General features: G+C 34.0%; 1 protein-coding gene across 1 annotated transcript; it reads left to right on the forward strand.

Moving 5' to 3' along the window:
• Positions 1-13,298: 13,298 nt before the first annotated feature.
• On the forward strand, positions 13,299-19,787 carry LOC107864024 (ABC transporter C family member 8). The gene is made up of 12 exons (XM_016710275.2): positions 13,299-13,605; positions 14,072-16,008; positions 16,093-16,413; positions 16,499-16,585; positions 16,679-17,293; positions 17,404-17,568; positions 17,655-17,949; positions 18,058-18,272; positions 18,452-18,757; positions 18,851-18,914; positions 19,008-19,247; positions 19,333-19,787. The coding sequence occupies exons 1-12, from the start codon at positions 13,578-13,580 to the stop codon at positions 19,470-19,472; spliced, it is 4,413 nt and encodes a 1,470-aa protein (XP_016565761.1). The 5' UTR covers positions 13,299-13,577; the 3' UTR covers positions 19,473-19,787.
• Positions 19,788-20,034: the final 247 nt, after the last annotated feature.

Genomic DNA, 20,034 nt, shown 5'->3' on the forward strand with positions numbered 1-20,034 from the left:
TGCATCGCAAAGCATGCCAAAATGACAATCGTCAAAATCCAGTGAGCCTCCGCGATTATGGCACGTCGCGCCAAGACTCAATTTCAGAGTTCAATTTCAGAGTTGTCAATTTTTAGTGTACCAATGCTATTCCACCGTATCGCGGTGCACTTCCAGTTCATAAACAATGTAGCAACGCAATTCCATCACATCGCGTCGTCAACCCAGTTCCCAGTTGGCAATTTCTAGTGACACAACACGATAGCGCTGTGTCGCGCCAGCTTGCCAAATCGGAAAATTTTTATGAAAAATATATATTTCGTCCAGGGATAAATTGGTCTTTTTCCAAGGTTTTAACACGTCCAGGTGAGGGATTTAATCCCTAAAAACGTTTTAAGTTATTATTTACTCACTTTTTTCTCAAATCTAGAACATTCTCTCCTAAGAAATAAAACCATAGCTTTCAAGAAATCAAATCCAATTCCAATAATCTCTCCAAGAACTTCAAGAAACTTAAAATCAAGGTATGTCAAGTGTTGATTCATGGGTCTCTTTCACCCATAAAGCTCAAGAATATCCTTTCAAAATCCAAAGATTTTGTATTTTGAATGTTCATGATTTAGTTAAATTTAAATTCATGTTCATGTTGTTATTGGGTTTTGATTCATGTTTTAAAATACATGTTCCAATGATTGATCATAGTATGTACTATTTTGCATAATATTCATGAAAAACCCTTCAAATTGCAAGTTGATTTATGCAACCATGATAATTAGATGCATTGATGATAGTATAACCAAAGTATACTCCCCGTGTGTTTGATAAAATGCCTAGGTGAAGGAAAAAGTGCCATTATATTATGTTAATATGAAATCCCCATTCATGTACAAGTTAATGCATGTCAAGTGTTTGATGAAATGCCTTGGTCAACGAATTATGGATATATCTATATAGCCATTGTTGTGCTTTCGAACTTATGCCATGATTTACTACTATACTATCTAGTCATGGGGTATTTATACCCAACAATTTGGCTGTGTGCCTAGAGCCAGTGTCAGTTTCATGATAATCCCAGTCACGCCATGATCAGTAGAATTCAGTCAGTTACATGACTCAGGAAAACTCAAATAATCTCATGAACTCAGTCAGTTAACAGAATTCAGTAATAATCCGTTAGTACACAGAACTCAGTGAACTTAGTCCAATTTATATCGGTACAATCAATTCAGTGTCCATTCAGTTGGGAGTAGGATTTAGCATCGAGTGAACCCAAGGATGAGAGCACATACTGACAGTAGAGGGTGTGACCCCTTAGAAGCAATCCTTGTATTCCAAGACTATGTAGCCAGCATGGATTGAGATATCAACACTGACAGTTAAGGGTTGATGAGGTGGATTAACACTGCCAGATGAGGGTTCCACCGTTCTCCTTTGGGGACACTGCCATATGAGGGTCACTCACAGCTTGTCTTTACCAGTGATGCGATATTGACACCCTTTCATTTGGGGTTATAGATTGGACCCCAACTCAACTATAACAGCTTATTAGGGGCATATCGGTTAGATGACTACTTCCCATAGTCTCAGTCTCAGTCTCAGTAATAGAACTCATATAGTTCTATAGATTTTAAGACTATCAGATACAATCACTAAGCTCAGTACAAGACTTTGCTAGTTCCATCAGAATCAAGACTGTCAGCAACAGCCACCCAGTATCAGTTATGTCGATTATTAATAATCCATGTTATCAGTATATTTAGTATTTAGAGTTCCCATATTTCAGTTGCAGTTATGTTTTCATGCATGTATCCTCACGCAGTCATGTTCATGTTTATGTTATCAGTCAGCTATAGTTCATGCATATGAACCACATGCATTCAGTTTACCTCACTTGCGTACCAGTACATTCTCACATACTGACGTATACTTTTCTTTTGCACTATGGTGTTTAATACCATAGGTTCGGACGCTTAGGTTCCCGATCACGCTTAACAACTCAAGTTTCAGTCAGCAGCAGTAGATTAGCAGTGAGTCCTCATTATTCGAGGATGCTTTATCATTTCAGTATTTCAGTACTTAGTTTACTTTGTAGTCGGTGTTAGTTGGGGACATGTCCCAAAAACTCCTTACTCAAACAGTTTTGAGGCTTTCAGATTAGACTTCAGTATTTTCAGTTATTTAAGTTGTTTTGGTATTGTTATACCACATTTAGTATTATTAGTATTCTTGAGTTTTGAACCTTATGGCCTTTCAGTTTTTTATTCTGCATTTATACAATATATTATGTAGTGTTCAGTTACAGATATCAGTCATAGGTTAGCTTGTGGTCCTTCGAGGTCATCAGCATCGTGTGGAATTTTGGGTACCAGATTCGGGGTGTTGCACAAATCAATAATCTACAAATCGAGCAATAAATAAATCTCTCATCAATGGTTCAAGGTAGCGAATTATAGAGGGTGACTCAAACCCAACATATATTCCTAACCTTCTTTAGGGGGCCATCTTAGTACGCTGAGATGGTGCTACTTGCACATATACAACACATCCAAAAATTCGTAGATGGGAAATATTCAGCTCATGACCCAGGATCAATTGTAACGGGGAGTACTTATTATAATGAGTTGTCCTGAGACAAACAAATAATGATGCATGTAAGATAGCATGACCCCAAACAGTAGTTGGCAATTTTGTTTTCATAAGTAGTAGTCTTGCTATCAATTGTAGGTGCTTAATAAATGACTCAGCAAGGCCATTTTTAGTATGAACATGAGCAACAGGATGTTCAACTCTTATCCCAACTGACATACAATAATCATCAGAAGCTTGGGATGTAAATTCTCCAGCATTATCGAGGTGAATAGCCTTAATAGGATAATCAGGGAATTACGCCCTTAATCATATTATTTGTACCAATAATTTCACAAATGCCAGGTTGCGAGATGACAAGAGGCACACATGAGACCATCTTGAAGATGTGTCGATTAGGACCATAAAATATCTAAATGTCCCACTAGGTAGGTGAATAGGCCCACATATATCCCCATGTATACATTCTAGAAACTGGGGGATTCGACGCTAACTTTCAGTGGCGATGGTATAGTTATCAGTTTGCCTTGATAACAAGTAGCACATGAAAATTCATCCATTGTAAGAATCTTCAAGTTTTTTAATGGATGCCCTTTTGAATTTTTAATAATTCGTCTCATCATTATTGAGCCAGGATGGCCTATTCGATCATGCCAAAGTACAAAAGTATTTATATCAGTAAACTTCTGATTTACAATAGAGTGTACTTCAACTGTACTAATTTCGGCATAGTATAAGCCGAAAGACAAAGTTGGTAATTTCTCCAACATTTGACATTCTTGGTAATGCCAAGATATTCAACCTTCATTTCATTTATTGTCTCATCATGATATCTATTTTGGCGGATATCTTTAAAACTCAATAAGTTTCTTGGGGATTTAGAAGAGAACAATGCATCTTCTATAACTAATTTTGTCCCCTTAGGCAGAAATATAGTAGCTCTTCCGGAGCCTTCAATTAATTTTGAATTACCAGAAATCATCGTAACATTTTCTCTTCTTCTAAGTAAGTGGAAAAAGTATTTTTCATCTTTAAATATTGTGTGTGTTGTCTCTCTATGAATTACACAAATATCATCACAATCGATTAGTGATTCAAATAAAATTTAAGGAGTATCCATATTCTTCAAAATGAAAAATATAAACAAAATAGACATTATAACATTACTAAGACATAACATATTATATAAGTTTTATTTATATACAAGATTAGTAAATGACAAAAAAGTAAACTAATACAACTTTAACAGAAAATTAAAATAATCAGACTATTTCATGATTATCACCTACAGGGTGATTTACATGTTCTTCAGGAATTGCAAAGAAATATAAAACTTCCAAGTCAATGGGCTCAACGTTATCTTCAAGGAGGAAGTTTGTTTCAACATCATTTTCTGCCCTTTTAAGGGAAGCTTGATAGATTTTACCAGATGCTTTGGCGTACGATAGGTACGCGACCAGTGTCCCTTTTCTCCATATTGATAATGACTCTACTTTTAGAGTTCGTCCTTGGTGCTGCTTCAAGAGCTCCCTCTTATTTTTGCATTGCTGGTTCTGAGGGTTATTATTTATTGCAAGGCAATCAACCTGATTAAAATACCTTCCATGACCATGACTACGACCTCGACCTCGACCTCGACCTCGACCACGACCACGATTGGGGTCAGGGCTTCTTTCACGCCTAATTGGGCAAAAATTTACAGTATTCACTTCTGGAAATGTAGCAGTACCAGCAGTTCGACTTTTATGATTTCTCATTAAAAGGCCATTATGTTGTTCAGCAACAAGAAGATGAGAAATCAATTTAGAATATTTTTTAAAACCCATTTCTCGGTACTGCTGTTGCAGGAGCATACTCGAGGCGGGAAAAGTAGAGAATGTTTTCTCTAACATGTCGTGGTCTGTGAATAATTAAAGCAAACATCATAAAATTATAATCAGTTATATTTTTAAAATCTTGCATCCTTAGATAGGTCTATTCATGACGAGCTTGTGGAAGAATGACCATATTCAGTTGTCGTATCTTTCTTTTAAATTGTTTCATAATATGAGGGGATCTTTAATCGTGAGGTATTCTATTTTTAAACCTTCATCAAGATGATGACGAAGAAATATCATGGCCTTGGCCTTATCTTGATTTGATGCCCTATTATCATTTTTTATGGTGTCTGCCAGACCCATTGCATTTAAATGTATTTCGGCATCTAGTGCCCATGACATATAAGTTTGTCCGATATATCTAGGGCACTAAATTCACGTTTGGAAATATTAGACATTATTTAAGAAAACTAAATACTAACTTTTAATTATTGTTGAAAAATTTTTGCAGACTCGTGCTGATTACTTGTTGAATAATTAAAGTAAACTATTAAACTTAATGGTGAAATACTAATAGAGAGAAAATGAAGATAGTAGTGGTTCTTTTCTTATTACTCTTCTTATCTCTTACAATGTACAATGGAAGGCTATATATAGCTAACTTGCAGAACTTCTCCACCAAGCCAATATAGTGGAAAACTTATCTTACAAGATAACAAACTTTGTCACCAAGACAATATAGTGAAAAACTTATCTTACAAGATTGCCTTTGTGTATTTTGTTTTACAAGAATGCCTTGATGCATTCACATGGGCATCCATAACATATTATTTAAAATCTAACAGTGTGCAGTTTTTAGACAATTGAATAGTGTTTGCAAACTATTATTCGAAGAATTTGACTCCTTTTAACTAAATTAATATTATGGAATCCACTTGTTCTTCTTAATTAGTTTGATAATTAAAGGGTGTTTTGGCCTATCCTTTTTCTGGCCCGAAAGTCACAAATTAGGTAGAAGATTAGTTAATAGTTCATAGTTATGTTAAACTTTCTCTCACTTCCCTACAGTATAGGCTTGTGAGTCATACTTGTACCTACTTAGTTACCAGTAGTGTTAAGACTATTCTCGCAACCTTTTATTCTTAGATTAGAGTTATCACTTGTGTTTTTTTTTACTTTTGGTTATTGCATCATTGCATTGTCATTACTCATTACCATTCTTTATTTTGTATGTTGTCTACTGCTGTCCATTTCGCTTTCTTTCATTGTTGATACCACTTTCAATTATGTAGTCTTTTTTTAGTATACTGCTTTAAAATGCTTTGTTTGAGTCGAGGTCAGATAGCCTTTTTATCTATATGAGGTATGGGTAAAGTGTTGGAAAAATACAGTATAATAATAACAATAATATTTAAACTGTTAACACAATAATAATAATAATAATAATAATAACAGTATAATAATAATAATAATGAAATAATAATAATAATAATAACAACAACAATATAATAATAATAGTAACGATATAATAATAACGATATAATACTAATAATGAAAAAGGCTCAAAAATACCCCTGAACTATCTGAAATAGCTAAAAAATGTCCTTCATTAGATTTTTGGCTCAAAAATACCTCTCCGTTAAATATTTGACTCAAAAATACCCTTCCCTCTAACGAAATTCAAAAAAGGATCAAAAATACCCTTGAACTATCTGAAATGGCTCAAAAATATCCCTCTGTTAAATATTTGGCTCAAAAATACCCCTCCCTTTAACGAAATTCCACCAAACATGCCACCTAGATAAAAAAAACCACGTGACTATGCCACATTACCATCCAGATGTAAAGTGTTAGTATTTTTTAATTATATGACATTTCTTTCTTCTTTATTTTTATTTTTATTTTTATTTTTATTTTTATTTTTATTTTTTTGCAAAGCAGTGAAACAGAAAAACCAAAAAACCAATCTTTTCCTAATTACTTCATTAGTGTTTTAAAAGTTCTAGGTTTCACCTTTTCATTAGTGTTTTAAAAGTTCTAAATTTCATCTTGTTATTGTCGTTGGGATGAGGGACAGCTTGATCTTGATCTGATGTTGACTCGGAGGAGGAGCTAGAATTTTAACTTTTAAGCTAGCAAATATTGATGTACTAATAATTGAGTTGAATTTACTACATGCAAATTCTTTTTCAACATAAATGAATTCCTTTTAACACTTGTTTAATCATTCCAAATGAATTCATTTTTCTAAATTCAATTTTGATGAATAATCTTATTATTTTTAGAACAAGTTTGAAAAGAAGTAAAATGATACTTAATGTTGATAAATTATTCTTTAATTATGTCATTCATTAAATTTTTGAAGATGTGTGCCACATTCAAAGATTCATTAATTTTAGATTAGAGGAGGTATTTATGAAATCACTTTAACATAAACATTTTGAGTAAAAGCCCAAAACATCTTTTGAGTAACTAATTTGAAGTTTAGTTTGATATGTGTTACTTTTACGAGTAAATCTTAATTTTAACTTTTACACTGGCCTAATAATTAATGGGTTTATTAGTTTAATAAGACTCTTTTGTTGGGTTTCACACTTTTGAACCTATTAACAGGAAAAAACTTATTTTTTAGATGATCAAAGGAATTTGATAATAGCGATGTTACATTTAATACATTTTTTTAAAAATAAATATTATGTAACCACCATTTTTCTATTTTGATTAAAAACTAAAAAGCCGTGTAAGTTTTATCTGTTTCACTGATGTTTTTAAATAAAAATAAAAATAAAGAAGAAAGGAATGTCATATAATTAAAAAATACTAATATTTTACATGTGGATGGTAATGTGGCATAGTCATGCAGTTTTTTTTTTATCTAGATGTCATGCTTGGTGGAATTTCGTTAAGCGAAGGGGTATTTTGAGCCAAATATTTAACAAAGGGGTATTTTTTAGCTATTTCAGATAGTTCAGGGGTATTTTTGATCCTTTTTCAAATTCCGTTAGAGGGAGGGGTATTTTTGAGCCTTTTCCTTAATAATAATAACGATATTAATTTAAGTAATTTATAAATTATACTTGAGTCGTGCTAGGCACTGTCCTAAAAAACTATTTCGATAGAGTGAAATGTTTCTTCAGGATTAAACAAGCACTTTCCTAATTAATTAATTAATTAATTAGAGAATATAGGAATTAGCAAAATTATTAATGCAAATACCAACAAGTTAATATAGATGGTGATATAATTAAAAGAACCCTTTTAATAAAACATATAATAAAATAGGATGGAAGGAAAGAACTAAGAAAATGGGCAAAGAAGTTAAAGCTAAAGTGAAAAGATTGGTGCACCATAATGACAAAGGTTGTTGCCTACTTATAGAAACTAAAATGCTCAAAAAAGTTGACAAGTGTATGAACACTTGTCCAAATAGTGTCATGCAAATAAGCCACCTTAAACATGTTTGTGCCAAGTATATGGCCAAATGTCAAACCCAAAGCATGGATGCAATTTCTGTCTCTTTTTTATTTTATTTTATAAATACATAATAAATTATTTTGAGATAAATAATTATCCTTCAATCCCCACATTATTTCAAAATAATTTATAGCAAAAAAAACTTTTTAACTTGTTGGATTTGCATGGACAAAATACAGTAGGTTTGGTGTCTTCTTGAGTATGAACCAAACTTAGACCAATAAAATTTAACTTACAGAATTATCAGTGAAATATAATATTTCTATGAATCGAATAATTCTGGTTGTAAGTCAGAGATTTTATTAATCACATATTGACCGTAATTTTATTGTTAAATGCGGTTTTGCGCCAATAGGCCATTCGAGTTCCTGGTATTCATGAGAGCTCTAGAAACTAAGGTCAAAAGTCTCATAGGAATGTCCTCATTCCACTTCTCATATAGGTGAATTCATCAAATGTACACTACTTTAAATACACCATCCATAAGGACTATGAATTCATTAAGAGTTTATTACTCATCCCTCCATTTTAGCAGCAGTCCAAACTCTCTCAATACGTGCGCAGAGTAAATATCGATTTGTTATTATCCATATGAAACTACTTTATGGGATCTCCAATTACATAGGTTGGTTTACCATCTTTATTGACAATCATATTGGCCTTAACCCTATATCTTTTGATGTTTGAAGAATTAATTTTCTTCCCATAGGTTTAATCAGTGAATCATCCGAATTCAATTCTGACTTCACATAATTTATGGAAATTATTCCATCTCTCAGTAATTGCTTAATAACATCATGCCTTAATTTCATATGTCTACTCTTACAATTGTAAGACTTATTCTTTGCAACAGCAATTACGGCTTGACAATCATAGTGTATATATACAGAAGGCACCAGATCATCCTTTTTAAAGGGATATGAGGCGACAGATCATCCTTTTTAAAAGGGATATTTTCTAAAAAATTTCTTATCCATTCAGCCTCAGTACCAGCTAATTCAAAAGCTACAAACTCTGATTCCATAGTTGATCTAGCAATGATCGTTTGCTTAGCTGATTTCTATGATACTGCACCACCACCAAGGGTGAACATATAACCACTAGTGTATTTTGTCTCATCTGAATCAGAGATCCAATTTGCATCACAATACCCTTCTAAAGTTGAAGGAAATTCACTATACAAGATACCTTGATTCATGGTTCCTCTCAAATATTTTGTCAGTCTCATTAATGCAGACCAATGCTCATTATTGGGATTATGAGTATATCTACTCAGTCTATTCACAGCATAGGCTATATCAGGCCTAGTAAAATTCATCAAATGCATCAGACTCCCAATTATCTGTGCATATTTAGACAAAGCTACTGGGTCACCATTATTCCTTTTTAATTTAAAATTAGCATCATAAGGAGTGGCTACAGGAGTTATCTCCCAACATTCAAACTTCTTAAGAAGTCTTTCCATATAATTTTATTGTGACAACATTATTCCATCTTCACTCCTTATAACTTTAATTCCCAATATCATATTCACTTCACCCAGATCGCTCATATCAAAGTTAGTAGATAAAAATAATTTAGTACGTTCCACAATATTTAAACATGTACCAAATATAATCATTTCATCAACATATAAGCAAATTATCACATAATCATTGTCTACTACTTAGTATAAACACATTTATCCACTTCAACAGAAGAAAATTCATCTTTTATTAAAACTTGATCAAATTTCTCATGCCACTGTTTATGAGTTTGTTTAAGGCCATAAATAGATTTAATTAATTTACAAACTTTATTTTCTTGTCCAGAAATTACACATCCTTCAGGTTGAACCATATAAATTTCTTCTTCTAAATTACCATTTAAGAAAGCTGTTTTTACATCCATTTGATGGATAAAAAGCTTATGAATTGATGCCAAAGCAAGTAATACTCGAATAGAAGCAATTCTTGTTACTGGTGCAAATGTATCAAAATAATCAATATTTTGTTTTTGAGAAAATCTTTTAGCTACTAACCGGGCTTTATATTTATCAATCGATCCATCTGGATTAAGTTTCTTTTTGAAAATCCATTTACAACCAATCGATTTTGCACCAGGAGGTAAATCAGTTAAAACCCATGTATTATTTTTCATAATTGAATCAAGTTCATTTTTTACTGTCTCTTTCCAAAATTTAGCATCAGAAGAAGATACAACTTTAAAATAAGTTGATGGTTCATTATTAACAAGAAAAGTTTAGAAATCATTTCCATAAGAAAAATATTCTAGGCCTTTTACTCCTTCTCAGTTTCTCAATATTAGAGGTTGATTCATTTTCTCTTTCAACAGATGCATGAGAGATTTTATCACATAATGGAAAAATATGTTCAAAGAATTCAACATTTTTTATCTCAATTATAGTATTACTATTAAGTACATCACTTTTCAATACAAGAAATCTATATGCAGCACTATGTTCAGCATATCCAAAAGCATGCAATCTGCAGATTTAGAACCTATTTTCCTCTTTTTAGGTTCAGGAAGAAGAACTTTAGCAAGATAACCCCACACTTTTAAATATTTTAAATTAGGTTTATAACCTTTCCACAATTCATAAGGGGTTTTGCCAGTTCTTTTATGAGGAATTCTATTTTTTAAATGACATGTAGATAAAATAGCTTTACCCCACAAATTGTTAGGTGCATTAGAGCTAATTAACATAGAATTCATCATTTCATTCAATGTCCTATTTTTTCTTTTAGCTACACCACTAGACTCAGGAGAATAAGGCGGAGTTACTTCATGAATAATACCTTCTTTTTCACAAAAAGCATTTAATGACACATATTCTCCACCTCTATTAGATCTAATTCTCTTGATTTTTCTACTAAGCTAGTTTTCAACTTCTGATTTATAAGACACAAAAGCATCTAATGCATCATCTTTATTTCTAAGCAAATACAAGCAAATCTAGAAAAATCATCAATAAAGTCATATAATATCTTTTACCACCTCTAGTCAGTTTGTTTTAAATCACCCAAATCAGTATGAATTAAAGATAACTGATCAGTTTTTCTATTAACTGAAAAGCATGAATTTTTTGTTATTTTAGCTTCAGCACATATTTCACATTTATCGAAATTACTTGAATCTAAACCAGATATTAAACCAAGTGATTGCATATTCTTTATATATTTAATATTAACATGCACTAATCTAGCATGCCATAAAGAAATAGACTCAATCATATCAGCAGAAGCTGATGCATTAATATTGATAATATTAAGTACATAAGGTCCATGGTTACAATAGCCTTTTCCCACAAATACATTATTTTTTGTCAAAATAATCTTATTTAATTCTATAGACACTTTCATGCCAGCTTTATCTAGTAAAGCCACATAAATCAGGTTTGCTCGCATTGTAGGAACATGTTGCACATCCATAAGGGCTAAAGTTTTTCTCGAAGTGAGTTTTAGGAGCACTTTATCCTTGACTGAGACTTTAGCAGTTCGTGAGTCACTAAGGTAGACCACTTCACTATTATCCCCTATTGATGTATAGGAGGCAAATGCTTCTCGATTAGCACAAATGTGTCAAGTAGCCCTAGAGTCTACCGCCTATTATTTTATATGTGCTACCATATTTACTTGAGAGATAACAACTGTAAAAATTTCATCTCCTTCAGCTAAATTAGCTTTGGGAGGATTTCTCATTTCTTTGTTATTTCTCATTCTGTGCCTACATTGAGCATCATAATGACCTGGTTTTCCACAAGTAAAACAAGTGCCTTTTATTTTCTTAAGATTGAGATTATTAGGCTTGTAACCTTTAGACTTATTAGCATACCTTCTGTTTTTGTGTTGACCCTGTACTAAATTTGCTTTGAGCGCAGCCTGCTTAGCTTTGAATGACTCCTTTCTGTTGGTGTCTTCAATTAGAATATGAGTTATAATTTTTTCAATAGTAAAATTTGTCTGCTTATGTTTTAGGTTATTTTTATAGTCATTCCATGATTCGGGTAATTTTTCAATCAATACTCCAGCAACAAATTTTTTTGGTAAAACGATGTCCTTAGTCTTCAAATCTTCTAACAATTTTTGATATTCATTTATTTGAATTTTTATTTCTTTCCCATCACTCATTTGCCAATTGTAAAATTTTCCAACCACAAACTTTTGTTTAGTAGCATCTTCAGCCATAAATTTCTTAATTAAAGCTTCCCAGATGATTTTTGCTTCTTTGAAACTGCAATACACATAAAATAGTTCATTAGAAATTGTCTGTAAAATAGTATGGCGACACACCTTATTAGCGTATTGCCATAACTCTAAAATTTTATTGTTAACGTTTGCGTCAGGTTGAGTTTGTGACAAAGCATATGCAACACCATGAACATAAAGTAGTGAAAATAGTCGTTCTTGCCATCTTTTAAAGTTTTCAGTAGAAAATATTTCAATATTTGAAACATCAGGAAACGGTTTTGCATATGGTAGAACAACCGGAACAGAAGTATCAGGAGTAGAATTATCTTCCATAATTTCTTAGATTATTGGGAAAATCCAGTATAATAATAACAATAATATTTAAACTGTTAACACAATAATAATAACAATAACAACAACAACAACAACAACAACAACAACAACATCCAGTATAATAATAACAATAATATTTAAACTGTTAACACAATAATAATAACAATAACAATAACAATAACAACAACAACAACAACAACAACAACAACAGTATAACAATAATAGTAACGATATAATAATAATAATAATAACGATATTAATTTAAGTAATTTATAAATTATACTTGAGTCATGCTAGGCACTGTCCTAAAAAACTATTTCGATAGAGTGAAATGTTTCTTCAGGATTAAACAAGCACTTTCCTAATTAATTAATTAATTAATTAGAGAATATAGGAATCAGCAAAATTATTAATGCAAATACCAACAAGTTAATATAGATGGTGATATAATTAAAAGAACCCTTTTAATAAAACATCTAATAAAATAGGATGGAAGGAAAGAACTAAGAAAATGGGCAAAGAAGTTAAAGCTAAAGTGAAAAGATTGGTGCACCATAATGGCAAAGGTTGTTGCCTATTTATAGAAACTAAAATGCTCAAAAAAGTTGACAAGTGTATGAACACTTGTCCAAATAGTGTCATGCAAATAAGCCACCTTAAACATGTTTGTGCCAAGTATATGGCCAAATGTCAAACCCAAAGTATGGATGCAATTTCTCTCTCTTTTTTTATTTTATTTTATAAATACATAATAAATTATTTTGAGATAAATAATTATCGTACATAAAGTCTGCATACACTATATTCTCCCCAAACCCCACTTGTGAGATAACACTGAGTATATTATTGTTGTCGTCTCTAGCTTGCAAAAAATGCCAAATTTAATTGGTTGCTTGCTTAATTTGTTCTTACTTACTTGTTAGTACTGAGACCAAAAAAATGCCAAATTTAATTGGTTGCTTGCTTAGTTTGTTCTTGATAGTACTGAGACAAAAATGAACAAAAGTACCTATTAAAATAGGAAGAAAACTGTGTGGTGCTATCACATGTAATAGAAATCCTAATTTAAATATGTAATCTTTTAGTTATCAAACAATATGTAATCTTTTAAAAGTTGTCCAACTCTATATATAGGAAGCAGTAGGTGTACATGTTAATAAGCTGCATCTTTTGATTGGAGGCGTCTATCTATCCAACAATGGCTTCTGCACATGCTGTTCAGCTTGGTATACATTGTTACATTCTTAGATTATTATCTTTGATTTTTAATATTTCTTTTTCATTGTACCTCTTTTGATTCTTGAATGAAGAAAATGGTTAGCTGGTTTCTTGTTTACCAGAACTGAAACATAAGTCGAGTTTCTGTTACGATGGTAAATGTTCGTGCTGTAGAATCTTGTTACTTTCTTGACCATCAGTAGAAATCCGTCTCTCTGAATGTGTTAACGCCTTCTCCACCAGTCGCAAATGGAGCTTATAATATATGGATTCAACTGAACCAATATTTTCGATGCAAAAGATTGTTTTTATTCAGAACCATAATTTTATAAGTACGAGCAGTTCAGTTTAAATGTTGGATCTGCCCATTTTCCTGCAAGTTCCTTTCGTATTAATGCTTTCTTTATCTTCTTGAGTTACAAGAGATTCATAATATGGTGACTTATCATAAATTTGAATACAATGATACTGCAGGAAAAATCATGTGGATGTGTGGAGAATTCAGTTGGGGCTCATTGTGCATCCACAGAGCAATAGTAGACACCTCGAATCTCTCGTTAGTTTGTCTTTTCCTTCTGGTCTTACTTGTGAAAAAAATCAGACTTGTTAGTGGTTACAGGAGGAATTGGATGGCTATAGGAATTTCTGTTTGTTGTGCTCTTGTAAGCATTGTGTATTTTGGTCTCGGTTTATGGAAATTTATTAATAGTAAAGATGGCGGTGTTAGTCATCTAAGTTGGTTACAGTGCTCTGTTTGCGGGTTAATTTGGATCACTTTAACTGTATCATTGCTTATTCAAGTATCCAAATGGATCCAAATCCTGATTTGTTCTTGGTGGGTCATTTTCTTTTTATTGAGTTCCACTCTCAATATTGAAGTTTCCATGAAAACACACAGCATCCCTTTACTGGACCTGGTGACATGGCTAGTCACTTTCTTGATTTTCTTTTATGCCTTAAGTATCTTTCATCACATCATTTCTCAATCCTCTTCCAACCAGAGTTTGTTGGAACCTCTACTAGCTGATCGACGCGATGACAAACAAATTAGTATAGGACAAGCCAGTCTTTTTGGCAAATTGTCATTTTCTTGGATTAATGGTTTGCTTGGCCTAGGAAACTCAAAAACATTAGCTCTTGAAGACATTCCTTGTCTAGGATCTGAAGATGAAGCAGTCTTAGCCTACGAACAACTGTCCCCTGAATGGAAATCTCTCCAAAGAGAGGACCATCGTAACAATTCAGAGGGCTTACTCATTAAGGCCATTGCAAGAGTTTACTGGAAACAAATGGTTCTTGCAGGAGCATTAGTATTTCTCAGGATTATGGCTGTTGTAATTTCTCCATTAATGCTATATGCATTCGTGGCTTATTCAAGTAGCGAGACAAGAACCTTTGTTGAAGGTGTTCTCTTAATGGGATGTTTGGTTGTTGACAAGCTTGTTGATTCTATTTCTTCTCGACACTTCTATTTCTACTCGAGAAGGGTTGGTATGAGAATAAGATCGGCTCTAATGGTGGCAGTTTATCAAAAACAGCTCAAGCTATCAAGTCTAGGAAGGCGTAGGCACTCAACTGGAGAGATAGTGAACTACATTGCTGTGGATGCTTATCGGATGGGAGAGTCTCTGATGTGGTTTCACACAGGATGGAGCTCTGGCCTGCAAATATGTTTAGCTGTTGGTGTACTTTTTGGAGTTGTAGGGCTGGGGGCAATTCCAGGGTTAGTACCCCTAATTATCTGTGGGTTGCTGAATGTGCCATTTGCAAAGATACTTCAGAAATGTCAGACTGAATTTATGATTGCCCAAGATAAACGACTCAGGTTCATGTCTGAGATTCTCAATAGTATGAAGATAATCAAGTTACAGTCCTGGGAAGAAAACTTCAAGAACTCAATTGACTCACATAGGGAGGATGAATTCAAGTGGTTGGCTGAAACTCAGTTTAAGAAAGTTTATAGCACTTTATTGTATTGGATGTCCCCAACAGTCGTCTCATGTGGAATCTTCTTAGGACTTGTCTTTTTCAGAAGTGCCCCATTTAACGCTGCTACGATTTTCACTGTGTTGGCAGCGTTAAGGTCCATGTCAGAACCTGTTAGAATGCTACCAGAAGCGCTGTCAGCCGTGATTCAAGTCAAAGTTTCTTTTGATAGGATAAACAGTTTCCTACTTGAAGATGAAATCAAACCAGATGTAGTGACATTCCCTCTGGGGGACTCAGATCATAGTGTTTGTATAGTAGGTGGTCATTTCACCTGGGATCCCCAGTCACCTAATGCATTGCTTAGTAATTTAAATTTTCAAGCAAGAAGAGGACAAAAGATTGCAGTTTGTGGGCCAGTTGGGGCTGGGAAATCATCTTTTCTATATGCCATACTTGGAGAAATACCAAAAACTGCAGGAACAGTGAGTCAAAAAGCAGTCTTCATATCATGATTTTTGTACGTATCTCCTATAATTGACTTCAACTCTCCTTTCAATTGTTTCTAGGTACATGTATATGGATCCATCGCTTATGTCGCTCAAACGGCTTGGATCCAGAGTGGAACAGTCCGTGATAATATACTGTTTGGGAGGTCAATGGACGAAAACAAGTATCATGAAGCAGTAAAGGTATCTGCTCTAGACAAAGATATTGATAGTTTTGACTATGGTGACCTCACAGAGATAGGTCAGCGAGGGCTGAATATGAGTGGGGGACAGAAGCAGAGGATTCAACTTGCTCGAGCTGTATATAGTGATGCTGATATCTATGTTCTTGATGATCCTTTTAGCGCCGTAGATGCACACACAGCAGCAACTCTTTTTAATGTAACTGTGACAACTTGCTATCATGCATATGAACATTTACTGACCAAAGAAACAACAGCATTTTATTGTTCGGACATAATTGCAGGATTGTGTTATGACTGCTCTGAAGAATAAAACAGTTATTCTTGTTACTCATCAAGTGGAGTTCCTCTCTGAGGTTGACCAAATTCTGGTAACTAATGTGGACTAGTTAGAATCTTTTTCCGGATCTAATTCACTTATCGGACGTCAATTATTTATAGATATCTGCTAATTGTTTTACCAGGTAATGCAAGGTGGACAAATTACCCAATCAGGAAGTTATAATGAGCTATTGATTACTGGGATGGCCTTTGAACAACTTGTGAATGCTCATAGAGATGCTGTAGCTGGACTTGATCCTCTGACCTATAAAGTTGAACATGAACCTTATTCAGGACAGGGGAATGAGCTAGAAGAGACTGACAAGCCTTATATTGTACGAGAAGACAGCCAAAAAGAAGTTACATCAAAGCCAGGAATACAATTGACACAAGAGGAAGAAAAAGAAACTGAAAGTGCTGTATGGAAGATCTTCCTAGACTATGTTGTAATTTCTGAAGGACCACTCTTCCTTTGTTGCAACATACTTGCTCAGGCTGCCTTTGTTGCTTTACAGGCTGCTGCAAGTTATTGGCTGGCAGTTGCAATTAAAAGTTCAAAAATTAGCCATATCATGGTTATTGGTATTTATACTTCAGTGTCATTACTTAGCACACTTTTTGTGTACCTCAGATCTATATTTGCAGCTCTCCTGGGATTAAAAGCATCTAAAGCCTTCTTTTCTGGTTTCACAAATTCTATTTTCAATGCACCCATGCAGTTCTTCGACTCTACCCCAGTTGGACGGATTTTGACCCGGGTAACATTTCGTTCTTTTGCACTTGTAACAACAGAAAACATTGTCGTTTCCTTTGAACAACTTATAGAATGTGACATTCACTGATTGTTGTCTACTAACCGAATCCTCAGGCTTCATCAGATTTGAGTGTATTAGATTACGACATCCCATTCTCTTATGCATTTGTGATGGCTGCTGGAATGGAATTGCTTGCAACAATTGGAATTATGGCCTCAGTGACATGGCAGGTTCTCCTTGTGGGCATCATTGCTACAGTAGGCTCAAAATTTGTTCAGGTGATGTTTCATTTCCTCTAGATACTTCTAATCGTAAAGATAAGATATGTTGTTAATGTGTACTAATACTTCTTCTGTATCTGAAGGAACATTATCAACCCTCTGCCCAGGAGCTAATGAGAATCAATGGGACAACAAAGGCTCCTGTTATGAATTATGCTACTGAGACATCACTTGGAGTTGCCACAATAAGAGCATTTGGCGTGGTAGACAGGTTCTTTAAAAACTACCTTACACTAGTCGATGCAGATGCAAAAGTCTTTCTTTTCTCCAATGGAGCAATGGAGTGGTTAGTTTTGAGAACCGAAGCACTTCAAAACATCACTCTATTCATTGCTGCTTTTCTCCTAGTTTCAATCCCAAAGGGCCATATCTCTACAGGTAGTTATCTGTTATTCGCGCCAGTTGATATTAACATCTTTCTGTGGAGGTGTTCTGAGTTTTCTCCAAGTTCTAGTTGCTAATAGCTTCTTTCTTGTTTTCGTACAGGGCTTGTCGGACTCTCTCTTTCTTATGCATTGGCACTTACCAGTACTCAAGTTTTCTTAAGCCGATGGTATAGCAACTTAGCTAACTATGTTATTTCAGCTGAAAGGATCAAACAGTTCATGCATATACCTCCTGAGCCTCCAGCAATTGTGGAAGATAATAGGCCACCATCGACATGGCCTACCAAGGGTAGAATAGATTTCTTGGATCTTAAGGTGGGGTAATTGCAACTTGTAATCTTACATATATTTAACATATATCCAATTATTAACCCCTTAAGCAAGAGTTTTCATCTGATGCCTCTGTGCTTAGGATGCAATTCCTGAATATTTCATTACACTTTGTAAATATTGTCATATTGTGTCTAACCTCTATATTTCTTGTTCGATTGCAGATTAAATATCGTCCAAATGCTCCATTAGTTCTCAAAGGGATAACTTGCTCCGTCCTCGAGGGGACTAGAGTAGGAGTTGTGGGAAGGACAGGAAGTGGCAAAACGACACTTATAAGCACCCTGTTTCGCCTGGTGGAACCTTACAGTGGGCAAGTTATCATAGATGACATTAACATTTGTTCTATAGGACTCAAAGATTTAAGGTCAAAACTCAGCATCATCCCTCAGGAACCAACACTTTTCAAGGGGAGTGTTCGAACAAATTTGGATCCTTTAGGTCTCTATTCTGATGACGAGATATGGAAGGTAAAGTCTGTAACTCATCGATACAATTTACCAACACTTCACAAGACTGGCCAATTCTTATATATTGATTTGAACAATATTTATGGTTTATAGGCTCTAGAAAAATGCCAACTTAAGGATACAATTAGTATACTGCCAAACCTGCTAGACTCCTCAGGTAAGTTTAACTTCCAACAAACGTAACAATTATTATCTTTTTGACTTGTGTGACCTATCCTGTACTCATTATATTTGAATTCGCGTTCAACAGTCAGTGATGAAGGCGAAAACTGGAGTATGGGGCAACGGCAACTCTTCTGTTTAGGCAGGGTCCTCCTGAGAAGGAACAGAATCCTAGTATTGGATGAAGCAACTGCCTCTATCGACTCGGCCACTGATGCCATTCTGCAGAGAATTATAAGAGAAGAATTCTTCAACTGTACAGTAATAACTGTTGCCCACAGAGTTCCTACTGTCATAGACAGTGACATGGTCATGGTCCTTTCTTTTGGTATGTTTATTTGTTTGTAGCAAACTTGGAGCATCACTTTCTGTAACAAAGATGTCTAATGCAAATTTGGTAATTATTGTTGTAGGCGAGCTTGTGGAGTATGATCAGCCCTCAAGACTCATGCAAACCAATTCTTCTTTTGCTAAACTTGTGGCAGAATATTGGTCCAGCAGTAGAAGGAGTTCTCTTCAGAGTTCTCTTCAGAAACTGGATACCTACCATTAGCTACTTTTTTTGGGTATGGTTTTTCATCCAGTGTCGATACCCGCATTAGGGTCCGACTAAATATGGATTAAAGTTCGACATGGGGGCTAAGCATTCCCTAATAAAGGCGAGTCTGTACCTAGTAAGGTTCAAACCCGAGATCTTTGATTAAGGATAAATAGTACTTACCACTTCACAACAATCCTGGTTAATGCTGGCATTAGCTAGTTGAGAATGTTTGTGTTTCTCTTTGAGTTTATTGGCAAGATTGGACATGCCTGCAGTTTATCTGGTCTCCTTGGAGTTGATGTGATGAAAATGTTTTGGATACAGTGATATATGCCTAGATCCAATCTCATATTTGATGATTTGAACATATTTTTATAAATATTATCTATCTATAATCTATATCTATAATAATAATAATATAATAATAATATATTAAAAGTGTGAACGCCTTTCAAAAAGTGAATCGAATTTTTTATCCTTCATTAAAACACTTCGTAATAGACAAAATCGTCTTTTCACCTTTTTTCTTTAATTATTATTTAATTAAATATATGAATAATTAATGCTGGTAAGT

Source organism: Capsicum annuum, chromosome 3 (genome assembly GCF_002878395.1).
Source record: "Capsicum annuum cultivar UCD-10X-F1 chromosome 3, UCD10Xv1.1, whole genome shotgun sequence".
NCBI classification, from domain to species: Eukaryota; Viridiplantae; Streptophyta; class Magnoliopsida; order Solanales; family Solanaceae; genus Capsicum; species Capsicum annuum.

Bases quoted from the DNA above. Each gene is read 5' to 3' on its own strand.
- LOC107864024 (XM_016710275.2), top strand. From the start codon at position 13,578: ATGGCTTCTGCACATGCTGTTCAGCTTG. The intron at 16,009-16,092 runs GTGAGTCAAAAA...AATTGTTTCTAG, and splicing joins TACCAAAAACTGCAGGAACA to GTACATGTATATGGATCCAT. The intron at 18,758-18,850 runs GTAAAGTCTGTA...TATGGTTTATAG, and splicing joins CTGATGACGAGATATGGAAG to GCTCTAGAAAAATGCCAACT.